Source organism: Canis lupus, chromosome 23, assembly GCF_011100685.1.
Source record: "Canis lupus familiaris isolate Mischka breed German Shepherd chromosome 23, alternate assembly UU_Cfam_GSD_1.0, whole genome shotgun sequence".
NCBI classification, from domain to species: Eukaryota; Metazoa; Chordata; class Mammalia; order Carnivora; family Canidae; genus Canis; species Canis lupus.
The window spans coordinates 14,842,880-14,856,486 of record NC_049244.1 but is presented as its reverse complement, the minus strand read 5'-3'; the positions used below and the strand labels follow the sequence as shown (position 1 = coordinate 14,856,486).

General features: G+C 35.5%; 1 protein-coding gene across 19 annotated transcripts in view; it reads left to right on the top strand.

The window, feature by feature from the left end:
- Positions 1-13,607, top strand: part of RBMS3 (RNA binding motif single stranded interacting protein 3) — a 1,328,331-nt gene that overhangs the window by 1,177,626 nt on the left and 137,098 nt on the right. For all 19 annotated transcript variants that reach the window (XM_038570636.1, XM_038570630.1, XM_038570628.1 and 16 more), the window contains one exon: positions 11,221-11,327. In XM_038570636.1, the coding sequence (XP_038426564.1) occupies positions 11,221-11,327 (107 nt within the window). The remainder of the gene's footprint in view (positions 1-11,220; positions 11,328-13,607) is intronic.

Genomic DNA, 13,607 nt, shown 5'->3' with positions numbered 1-13,607 from the left:
GTTGGTGTTTTTTCGGAAGTGCTGATACTCTCTACTTTCTTGGTATCAAAGCATTGCGTTCATTCAGCACAGATAATGTTTTAGCAATATTCCTTATAAAATGAATGAAATTTAACCTTCAAATGTATTCTCTGTGTCCCATCTACATGAAACATTAACTTTCTCATCTAATTTATCCCCCTTTAGGGCTTGGTTTTTCTTCTAAAAATAATCTCTTCTTATATCTGTAAAGAATTAGCAGACAATTTTTACAAACACAGAAAAAAAATGCTGTTTTATTACATAAAACAGAGGTGAGCTTGAAATAATTACGTAGGCCATAATATAACTTATCAAAAAGTGATTTTCTCTCTCATGTCTAGGCAAACAGCTATTCTCTGCTTTTATTATCACTGTGGGGCATTTTCCTCTTCTGTAAGGCTATTATGCATAGTAGAGAATTATATTTGAAACTAAATATAAGCATTAATCCATTACTGAGAGATAAAATTGGGAATGTATCTGCAAATCACACTTCATTTAAGTTTAATTAACTTTTTATTTATTTCTACCTTTTTGGTTTATATTTCTGTGCTCATTTTGGCCTAAATGATAGAAGTAAAGATGTATCTGACACTTGTAAATATAGCCCATGTGATTTGTTTTTTCTATTAAAACGAACTACTATTAGAATAGCACTGTAAATCATCTTAGAAGATCTTATTAGTTGCCTAGTGTTCAGTTGTAACTCTAACTTGAGGGTAGAGAACCGCTGTAATCATATCTTAAAGAATATTCCATCTTTTTGCTCCATCCCCAAATTGTGAAGTCAATCACAAAAACTGCTTGAAACTCATTTCCTTTTACCTCCCATAGTAAGGAAGGTAGAAAGTAAGCGGTCGGAGAATGTTTGATTAGAAATCCAGAGTACACCATTCTGGGTGTGACTTTGCCACCAGCTACCACAAATTAGTTGACAAATCATTAAACTTTTATTTTCCTTATTGGCAAAATAAAAGGTTTGAATTAAATAAATTTTAGGATCAGATAACAGAGGCTATATATCTTCCAGGATAAAAGTCTATTGCAACTAAGAAGTATTCAAATGATTACAATTAACTTATTATAATACATAAAACATAATTAAATGGTAAACAAGATGCTAGAAGTCAAAAGGCAGTGTAACCAAATAGCCAACTTTCTTATAGGTAAAGGCTTTCTGACTCTAAAATGTAGTAATCCTGTGTTGTTAGTTTGAAGTTTTGAAGTAATGTTTGCCATGTAAATTTTATTTAAAATTTGGAACTTGTTCGCTCTACATCTAGAAAGATGATTTAGATAGATGCATATATAAATATGTACAAGTTAGAGATATTCACATACATGCATATATGCACATAAAGTCTATTATGTATAGAGCATATGTAGGAGAGAGAAAATAACAAATCTTTGGCAGACAAATCAGAGGACGCTGTCTGTGAAACTTTCCTGGATATAACAGCAAGTATTTTGGAATTAGTCATGAAAATTAAGGACCTGGGTTTTAACAGAGTCATTTATTTATTTGTTTGTTTATTTAAGAGAGAGACTGAGCATGTGTGTACGGGGAAAGGCAGAGGGAGAAGGAGAAAGAGAAATTTAAACTCCAGTGTGGAGATAATGCAGGGCTCAACTTAGATCATGATCTGAGCCAAAATCAAGACTCCGACAGCTTAACTGACTGAGCCACCCGGGTGCCCGACACAGGGTTATTTAGAAAGACACATCTATCATTTTTACATCATTATTATTTTTTTCCAAATCATTACAGACTAATGATACTGTTTGCATTTGGAAGGAAATGAGGGAAGCTGGTCAGGTATAAAACAGAAGGAAGCTCAAGGATTGTGGAGGATTAAGGTAAATGCTGGAAGTTCATATTTATTGTCATAAGGCTGCCAGCTTTCAACCTAAGATGTATATGGCCTCAGATGTCCTAAGAGTATTTCAACAAAATCCTTTCATTGCCTCCATCTCATTTATTCATATTTTCATTCACTAAACATTTAATAAAAGCCTGTTTTTAATCAGACTAGATAACAGTTGGACTAACGTCCTTCATGTGCACATTCATGATCTGGCAGTTGCGGGGGGGGGGGGAGCCATTCTTGTGACATTTGACCTTTTAAAACTGTGGTATTGGTGTGACTTCTGAGCTAGAGGACACTGTCTACAGTGCTAGAGACTGGCATCTATTTTATGCTTTCAAAATACCTACCTCTATTCCTATTATAATATCCACTGCAAGCTGCTAGAAGTTTCCTTTTGCTTGTCTTTCTCCTCCTCTAGACTGTGACCACTTTGTCAGGGCAAAGTCCAGAGTAGTGACACATATACATACACTGAATAGATTTGAAGAGTTTTTGTTTTGTTTCATTTTAATGAATGTATGTGTTAAAAATGTTTCTAAGCTTGACTAACATTCTTCATTCAGTATCATTTTTTAATTCTCTGGTATGAAATAGCTTTTTAATGTTCAAGGTACCCTGAATATTACAAGAATAATTTTGTGTTTGTTTTTTTAATTGAAAACTGATCCTGTATTTACACATTTAAAAAATAGTTTCTAGATTAAAATTTTACATTTTAACTTAGTTCTTGGAATTCTTTAATTATTTTAATTATTTAATTAATTTTTATTTTTATCTCATTCTTTCACTCAGTCTCAGATTTTATAAGCTCATCTCCGATAAACTGACTCTCTTGTCATTAGCTGATCTTTTCCACTCAGCTTCTTCCACCTTTCCCTTTTTGTTTCCTGAAGTAAAATTTGCAATCTACCTGAGGTGAGAAATTTTTAAATTTTGTATTTAAACCACCAGACTTGTAAGTTATGGTAATAGATATTTTGAAAGACCGTCACTACAATCCAATATAAATACCTGAGGAATTTAAATAGCGTGCTAAAAATTGAGAAAGTTCACTTCTCTAAGGGACAGTAGGAACTCTGCTATTAATATGCAGAAACTACAAGGTAGGTCAACATCTATTTGTAAAATACGATGTTAGAAAGCATTCTTAGTGAATCATAAAACTGAAGGCAAGTTAAGTTTCTGTTGTTTGTGCTTTCCCAGCTCCTGGTTTCAATGATCTTTTCTATTGGATTTTTTGTTTCTGAATCATTTCTTTCTGCTCTCATCTTTATCATCCCTTCCTTCTACTGACTATGTGATTTTTTTGTTCTTTCTCTAGCCACTTTAGGTTGTTTGAGATTTTTATTGTTTCTTGACATAGATCTGCATTGCTATATACTCCCCTCTTAGAGCCAAATTTGCTAAGTCCCAAAGATATTGGACCATTGTGTTTTCATTTTCATTTGTTTCCATGCATTTTTAAAATTCCCTCTGATTCCTTTGTTGAGTATTCATTGTTTAGTAGCATGTTATTTAGCTTCCACATATTCGTGTTCTTCCAGATTTTTTCTTGTGATTGATTTCTAGTTTCACACTGTTGTGGTTGGAAAGGATGCATGATATGATTTCAGTCTTTTTGCATTTATTGAGACTTGTTTTCTGGCTTACATGTTATCAACTGGAGAATGTTTCATGTGCCCTTCACCACTAAACCAGGCTTACAAGAAATCTTAAAGGGAAATTAGTGGAAAGGAAAAGCCATAATCAGGAATCAGAAAATCATGAAAGGAAAGAATGTCGCAGGTAAATGCAAACATATAATAAAAGCTATAGATTAGAGATGCCTGGGTGGCTCAGCGATTGAGGATCTTCCTTCGGCTCAGGAAGTAATCCCAGGATTTGGGATGGAGTCCCGCATTGGGCTTCCTGTGTGGGACTGCTTCTCCCTCTGCCTGTGTCTCTGCCCGTCTCTCTCTCTGTGTGTCTCTCATGAATAAATAGGTAAATCTTAAAAAAAAAAAAAAAAGCTATAGATTAATCACTTTTAAACCAGTATGGTGAAAACACAAAAGCAGTAAAATCAATTATATCTACAAAAATCAAAGGATTCACAAACTGAAAGGATGTAAGGTATGACATCATATACCTAAAATATGAATGTGGAAAGTAAAAAAAAAAAATTAGTACTTTAGAATGAGATTAAACCTAAGTGACCATCAGTTTAACATATACTACTCTATGCATAAGATGTAATACATGAACCTAACAGTAGCCACAACCAGAAACCTGTAATAGATAAACAAAAAAAGAAAGAGAAAAGAATCCAAACATAACTTTCAAGAAAGCCATCAAACCACAAGGGAAGAATAAGGTGTGTTAAGTTTCAAATAAGAATCAAAAAAATTTACAATATTTTGCAAGGTAAAATATATTGTGGTGTTCTGTTTGATTAAAGCAGCAAATCCTGTAAGTCACAAGATTATCTTATCAGTTTATGCATTGGATGTTTCATGTTTAACACAGAGTTTGGAAGACTAGAAATACTCCACTAAACAAACAAACAGTAATTACTCCTTCATAATTACCATGCAACTTTATCGCCATGCATTGTTATAATTATATTTTAAATACTCTCCATTTTCATGATAGACCATAATGTCTTCTAGCACATTACAATCTGTGGCTTATAACTGCATCTCACTTCCACAAAGGCCTCTTCTTCATTTAGTCTGTATTTTAACTACTGTGAAAAGAGACTAAACAAAATTAATTGGTAGCATAATACTGCAATAAGGAAATTGTAGACAATATAATATTTCTGTGCTACTGAAATCATCTCATTATTCAGAAGATTCATGTTTAACATCTAAGATGCATTCCTTCTTCCTCCTTTAAAGAGCCAGTCAGAAATCAAACTGATGATGTGTGCAGAGGAATCACCTGGGGATCTGGTTCAAATGCAGATTTTGATTGAATAGATCTGGGGAAGGGCCCAGACCCTGTATTTCTAACAAGCTCCCAAGTACTGATCCTGTTGCTGCTGGTCCTTGGACCATACTTTGAGTAGCATGACTTTCAAGTATTATGTATACCTATGTGCAAAATGCTGTTAACAACCTGCACGTGTGCATATGTAAACTGCATTCTGACCTTTCCTATAATCACTTTCAAACTCAAGCTTGGAAATTAATTGCTACTGTTAAAACTTAACACAAACAGAAACTGCATTCAACCTATGAAAGTCTGCCAAGTAAGCACTAGATAATTTCTCTTGGAAGTGAGATGAAGTAGAGTCAAGGAAGGCTTTCTGAAGAATATGACATTTGAAAGCTGCATTTCTGAAGGTTGATTAGTAGTTTGCCAGATGGAGGGTGTGTATGCGGGGGAAGCTGGGAAGGGAAAATTCCAGGCCTGGGGAAAGGCATTTAAAGGTGAGGGCATTGTAGGCCACAGGAGTGGGAGGAGTCTGGTGAAAGATAAGATCAAGGGAACAAATTCTTCTCTTCTGATAGAGGGATTTGGATTTTATCTTGTAGGTATCTAGAAATCACCTGAGAATTAGAAGATTATGTTAATCTTAACTCATTTAATTCATTTAATTCACTGTTTTCTCTTACACTCTCAATGCAATTTACTTCCCCACCCCCCACCAACCTCCCCAAGAAAATAACAATTAGAATTATCTGCCTAAATTTGAGGATGATATATGGATATTCCATCCTTTTTTTAATGACACATTTTCAAATGTGTCCCTGGGATTTGATTTGATTTGATTTTTAAGATTTTATTTATTTATTCAAGAGAGACATAGAGAGAGAGAGAGAGAGAGAGAGAGAGAGAGGCAGAGACACAGAGGGAGAAGCAGGCTCCATGCAGGGAACCCAATGTGGGACTCGATCCCAGGACTCCAGGATCACGCTCTGCGCCAAAGGCAGGTGCTAAACCGCTGAGCCAACCAGGAATCCCCTTTTATTTCATTTAATAAAAAATTGTGGCCCTATTTGCTTTCCCATCATAATCATCTTCAAATCAATAAAGCAACAGCAGATGTTTCAACATAGTAATGTCAATAAATATAAATAGTTCACTACCAAAATCCATAGTCTAACAGTTTATGAAGATCCTCTAACACCAGGGTGGCTAAAGATTTGAAGACTCTAAGACACTATAAAACACAACTCACAAAGACTTCTCAGTTGAGAGCTTAAAAAGTCTTACACTATGGCTTTTTAAGTTTCCTTTAGTGTTAAAAATATTGTTTTGAAAGTTCTTTTTTCAGTAATGGAAAATTTTCAAGGTAAGTTTACAACCTAGAATCTCATAGTCTATGTATAATTGATCTTTGGCAAATTGCTATTTGGTAGTATTTGTTTCAAGGATGCTTCTATAAAATTTCTCTACACCAGTAGGTAGAAGAAATCCTAAAGGTAATAATTCGTTCGGAGCCTTTTCTTTTCCTGCCAGTGCTGTCCTCCTAATTCTATAGCTTCCAAGGGCTCACCAGGAAGGTCTTTAAATATGTATATATGTGCATATGCATGTGTGTTTGTGTATACATGCCAAAGAGACATATTTTAGGCAGCAGATTTTGCTTGCCTATAACGTGTAAACAGTACTGTATTTATCCTAGTAGTGAAATACAGATTTGATGGATTTAAACTGCCAATAGAGCTCTAGCAATTGAATAACAAAAAACTGTAGTACGAATAATTTTTAAAAAATGCAGTAGAGTGGAGGATCATAGGGGAAGGGAAGGAAAATTGAATAGGAAGTCATCAGAGAGGGAAGCAAACCATGAGAGACTCTTAACTATAGGAAACAAACTGAGGGTTGCTGGAGAGGAAGTGGATGGGAGGATTGGGTAACAGGGTGATGGGCATTAAGGAGGGCATGGGATTTGATGAGCACTGGGTATTATATACAACTCATGAATTATTGAACACTACATCTGAAACTAATAATGTACTATATGTTGGCTAATTGAATTTAAATTAAAAAAAACACAGAAAAAGGAACAGGGAGCATTCAGTGTAAGTTAAATGTTAACACACATAATAGAACATGATTTGGATTATACTCAGTGGATAATGGAAGCCGAAACTTGGTAATGTCTCAGGGAAACCTGGGCTGTAGTGGCTGGTTGGTCCAGTGGCAAGCTACAGTCAGCAAGAACCATTTTGGAAACATAGATCCTCTCAATGAGGAAATCTTTTTACTGTTCTTGGAGGAGAGTCAGTGGCAAGTTCTTTAGCCAAACCACCGTAGAGTTAAAGTGGGACAGAGCTGAGGAACAATAAGCCCAGTTGATTAAACACTCTGAACTCTGACTCTGCCAAGTAAGTAGGTTTCATAGCTGTTACATGGCCAGTGGCTAATAAAGATGCTAAGCAATAGTGACAGTTGTAGCTAACGTGGTTTTAATAATTGTTTAGGTACCATATAGTTGTTTAAAACCATTTTCTTACATTAATTTATTTATTCTTCACAACAGCTGACTGAAGTACATAACATTATTATTCTCATCTCATACATGAGGAAAATGAGTCACAGAAATATTAAAAAAATTTAAAAGGTATCTGGTCTCTTGTAACTAGAAAGTCAAGGAGCTAGGAAGCAGACTGCCACCCCTAACACTGAAATGTACCCAAACTAAGTGTTAAAGCCTACAGAAACATGAACAACCTCAAGAGAAGACATTATCATATTCTAGACTATTAGAATCAGTATATTATGTACTCTAAAAGAATCCGTTTTAGGAGACAATAAAGAGAATCCTGCTTCAGACAGTTGAAAGTATGACTCATGAAAGTTATTATCCCAAGAAACATAAAAGGTAGAATCCACATTTTTTTATAGCAGGAAATTTAAGATATCTCTAGATTTATTTGCCTTTGCCAAATATAGTATTTGCCTATTTATTTGCCTTTGGTGAGAAATTTGTCCTATTACTGGTTATAAACCCACATATCAGCATGACCATCCCATTTGACTGGGTGAATATACCTTGAATTTTTAAAATAGCAAGAGAGAAAGTATCGTATAGTAAGGAATGATTGTAGATGTAAAATGATATATATGATACATATGTATAAACATTCCTCACTAGAGGTACATATTTATAGATGCTTTTAGGAGTCTCAAAGGAAATTTTCTTTAATATACAGTCTTAGAATCTTTGATTGCATTTACCCTTTCATTTCTTCATCTGGAGAAAGAATTTAGACTACTTCAATGTGATGGCAGCAACTGTCTGCAGACACTTCATGATTCAGCCTTTCTTTGTGTGATTTCTGTGGCTTCACCTAAGTCACTGAAATTAGAGGCTCCCAAAAACAGACAGTTGGGAAGCACTTGTGCTTGGTGAGGAATGATATTGGTTGAATTGTATGCCAGGATGAGTTACATATTCCTTCATGCTGCCTCCATAGGCAGGCAAGACATTCTACTTTTCATTTTCCCTGGTCAGTTGTGAACTTCTGTCTGTTTAAGTCAGTATTTCCTTCAATATTGATTAATGGAATTCTGCTGCTAATAAAGAGTACACTAAAAGGATGGAGTAAATACTACAGCCACTAAAAGACAAAATGATTTTCAAATATGTATTTGTAGATACCCACTCATTTCTTTTTTCACTATTGATTTTGGAGACAAAGGAAAGTCTCATGAATTCCATAATCTTTTTGTTTTCTTTATCCAGATTAGTAAATGCAAGCAACCTAGCTGGAGTGGAGATGGGGAGGAAATGATATCAGTTATCTATCAAGATATAGTGTTGTATAATGCAAAATTTTAGTGACCTGAACCAATATTTATTTAGCTTACATATTTGTGGAATGGTCTTTACTTACCTCATTTGGTCTGTGATCAACTGCTTGTTATCTGTGTATTCCTGCTGATTTTAGATGAGCTTACTCGCAGGTCCAGGTGGTTATCATTGGATGATCTACTTTGGCCTTGGCTCTGATGGTAGGGATTACTCATTTACACTTGTATCTCATCCTTCAGCAGGCCAGGCTGAGTGTATTCATGTATCTATGCACAGTAGCAAAAGAAGCAAAATTCAAAACATTTCAGTCTTCTGCTTGTGTCTCATCTGCTAACATTTCATCGACTAGAGCCATACACATGGGGTCAGACCAAGATTCAGAAGGCTCAGCAATACCACATGGCAAAAGGCAAGGATCAAGGAGGGATAAAGAATTAGGATCATGCAGGGGAGGAAAAATAATTTTCCTTCTACCTGTCTAGGTTCTTGGATGAGACCCCACCCCAATAAAGACATATGAACAAGAGAAAAACCAAACAGGTTTAATAACCTGTATGCCTCCTGTATGGAGATATCCACGAAAACCTAGTAACTCCCTGAAATGGCCCAAATACCATCTTAAATACCATCGTCAGATAAAGACAAAGGAAGATGTTGGGGAAGAGACAGGGAGACCAGTTATGGAAGGTTACCAGGAAAAGCACAGTAAACAAGGGTAAAGCTGTTACATAAATGTAAGTCCTTGCTTCTCCACTGATAAGAATTTCTTAAGATTTAAAGTTTTTTTTTTTAAGATGTTATTTATTTATCATGAGAGACACACAGAGAGAGGCAGAGACATAGGCAGAGGGAGAAGCAGGCTCCCCGAAGAAAGCCCAATGCAGAACTCGATCCCAGGACCCCAGGATCATGACCTGAGCCAAAGGCAGGTGGTCAACCACTGAGCCACTCAGGCGTCCCAAGATTTAAAATATTCTTTTCTTCCAGATTCAAAGAAAGAGGTACCTGTTACAAATGGAGATTTCCCTTATTAATGTCAATGTCTCTTACAAAAGGAGAACTTCCAGTTAGTTTTCAGAGCTTTTTTTTTTTTATGTACTGTTTCTCAAAAATAATCAGCCTAAATTAATCCTTATGCCAAAGAAGCATATTCCTCAGGAGTATAGTCTGCTCCCCTTCAACCATTAATACAATTAATGTTTTCTTCTTTAGAAGAAAACATTTTCCCAGGGAGTTGGGAAGGAAAGGGGTTCATTTTAGTTTTCAGATTATAAACTTATACATTAATATTTGTAATAAACTAGCAAAAAAATCCTTCAAGCCATGTTAATGCACTAAGTTTTTTAAGGCCAGTGTAGCATTCTTTTTATTAATTCATTTTTAAATATTTGTAGTAACAACAAGCAATTTTTATAGGCAAGTAGGGTTGTGGAGGGGTCATCAAATTTGAAAGAATAAGTTTCTCCCTGTAATGTTTTAAGACTATCAAATAAGTTTCCTTAAATCACCTAGGACCACCACATTCCTCTCCCACCCCTCACTACCATAGTCCAGGATTCATTTGTTAGAGCCATATCTTTTGACTGTATTTTATCATGTGGGCTCATTTGATACTTAAATAATTGTCCTCCCTGGGATACTGACTAGATTTCACTGGGAAATTGGAGTGAAAGGGGTTCAATGGACAATCAACTTCTAGCCTTTTTGAAATTGTAGAGATTAATGAGAAAAAAAAAAACCTGATTTGGTTGTAATTAGCAAAATAACTCCCTTTTTAGAAGGCAGCTTTTAAGGATCTCTCTCCAAAAATAGAATCTTACAGTTTCTACTGTGAAAACATAGTTACTTTGAGGGGGAAATATTTACCTACATACAAATACTGGTTATGAATATGTTTTTAATGTGAAAAGGCAAAATTCAACTGAGTACATTTTAAAGATCTTATTGGCTTTATTCAAGAAATCACGAATCAGGCAGCAACTCCTCAGGTAGAAAAGAGATCTGAGGATGTTTGCAAATGGGAGGCTTCTATAGCAGAAGGGAGGGGGAATAAGAAAGTCATAGTGGCAAATAGTTGATTGGTTGTGGCAAGGTCACTTTTCTTAAGGGGGTGGCAGTGGTATATCAGGTAAATTACCTCTCTAGTGCTGATCGGGTGACTCCTGATTGGCTGGTTTAAAATTCCATTTCTGGAAGAACCAAGCTTGTAATTAAGTTAGGTTTTGGTTTGGGGACAGGGAGCTTAGCATAGGTGACTCCGTTTTCAACCTGTTTGGTTTTTAGCATTAATATAACTGGAAGGACTCAACATCCCCTCTTTACTTCTCAGGCAAGTTCACATTCTGCTTCAGCTGATTATTTTTTCAACAATATTTTTTTGCATTCTTTTATGGTCTGCCAGTACTTTTTTGAAGCCCAGTTAGAATAGCAGCCAACATAATTGAGACTAAAAGGGGGCCAAATATCTCTCCAGAAGCAAGACAACTTCAAAAGATAGGCATTACAAAGCACTACTGTGACTCAAATAATCACTTGTTTTTAAGGGGGATTTGCTAATATAGAATTGGTTTCTTATCTTCCCAGCCCCTAGTGAGCCTTTACTGTGCAAATTCGCTGATGGAGGACAAAAGAAGCGACAGAATCAAAGCAAATACACCCAGAATGGAAGGCCTTGGCCCAGGGAAGGAGAGGTGAGTTCTGACTGACTTTTGCTCAGAAATATAGCAGCAGACATCCCTTGGAATGGAGGCAAGACAGACATTTGGGACCCTGATGAAATAGGGTCCTGTAGAAAACCACATGGCTTCAAAGAGGGCAAATGAGTAGGCCTGTATTAACGCATTCAAGATAAAACTATTTGAAGAGGACTGTAGGATTTCAAAATTGACCTCAGTTCTGTACGACAATAAGTCCTCTGTCTTTAACCAAACCTTTACCCAATATACACTCACTGAAAGACTTATCCACAAAGAATTAATCCATAATTGTATCATAGATTAAAAAAATATTTTCAGTGAAATCAATGGTGAGAGTTGAATGTTTGTGTTTGGAAAACAACACAAATTTAGATTTACTTTATTCTACCATTGAGATGCTCTACTTGCACATATATGTGTATTTATGCATTTTCCCGTTTGTTCATAAATGTATTGATATGTATTTTATATATTAATATAAAATATGGCATTTTCTGTTGGGCAAAAAAGAGAAAGAAAAGTTCATACAGAGGGTTCCATTTTTCACAACAAAAAGAAAAGCACTGAACAGTTAATTATCCATTTACCCTCTTAACACAAAACAGTAGAAAAGCAAGTTTATGCATCCAGTGACACTTGGAAATGAATTCCTTTGGGTCATTTGTGTTGTAAGAAGACAAGGAAAAGGTATCTAGGCTTCTAAGAGGTATTTTTATTCTTTGTGGATGGAATGGAGTTGTTTGAATGACTTGAATAAATGCTATTTTGTACCAAGGCTATAATTTCAACAGAAGAGTTTTATTTCATATTTCTATTCAAAGCACCTACTTCATCCATTTCTCATTTAAGAGGCATCCCACTTGATGCAGCATTTTATGCTTTCAGTACTGAGACAACAGTTGTAAGGAAACAAAAGAGGATAGGGAATTCCTCAGCAAAACCCTTAGCCATTTTTTAAATTTCCAACACCGTTGTCTGTTTTGAGTATTTCCATGCAGGTCTCAAGACCCCTCTTAAAGTGTATAGTTATGTTCAAGTATTGTATAATCTATAACTCATTATTTTATGACATGAAAAAGAGAATCACTACTAGATATTTGAAACTAATGAAGAGAAAGGTTTGAATATTTCAACTTTAGAAAAGGCAATCTGTGCTATGTTCAAAAAAGGAAGAGGAAAGGCAATGACCCTTGGTAGGGGGGTCATTGGTAGGGGTAGGGGTTAGTGATCAGCAGTTAGCTCCCAGAAGACAGCTGGTTTCTCAAAGCACTCATTATGACATCCATCCCATGCAGGACATCTGTAGTCTAGAAAGACTCATTTGATCTTTTAAAGTTCTCTTGTGTCAAATGCTTGCTGGGAGACATTTCTGGATCATAGACCATCACCAAGCAGCCTCGATGGTCAATTAGGTGACTTGGCAGTGACAACTGAAACCTCAGTTTTTGTCCACATAAGAACCTATTTTATCACAGCCACAAAATAGATGCCACCTTCAGCAAGACACCACCCTTGAATCTACATTTCTTAGGAACCAAACCAATAAACATAAAAGAAAAGTAGACTTAGAGCTACTAATTTGCTACTGCATACCAATCTAGGGCTTTGGGTTGAGATCATGATAAAGAGCATGTGTACTATTGCCATAGAAGCATTGTGGAGAGTTAGCACCCAAAATATCTTCTAATTTACATGTAGGTTTTAAACATATATTCCTAATCTCTATTTTTCAAAAATTGTTTTTTAAGAGTTAAACATTTCCTGCTAAACTGTGAAAATCAAGGGACCTTCATACATTTATCTGTGACCCATAAAAAAGGAATTCCAAGTGTGTAGACACATTCAGAGGAAAGAAATTAGGAAAAGAAGTGGCATGCATTACAAATATGTTTGTCAGATATCTTGGTTTTGAGAGATAAGCATGTAGATTTTTATACCTTGATTGTGGTCTTAGGTGTAGACACTCTGAATGTTGGGTAACTTTGCCCATGATAATGTATATTTTTGCTTCTATTTCCTCTTGTAGTGCACTTGCTAGAGCACATTATATTAGCATGGCTGATAAAGTATGGCATAATGCAGATTATTCCTATGTAAGCAATATTTAATTAATTTTTATATACCAGGAAATGCTAATAATTGTATTTTGTTGTCTCTAAGACATGTTTTTGTTGTTGTTTTTCCACATTTTAACACTTCTGAAATTGGTTTTCCTCTTATAATCAGTGGCATTATTACAAGACAATTTGCATTTGCTCCTATTAGTCACCTGGG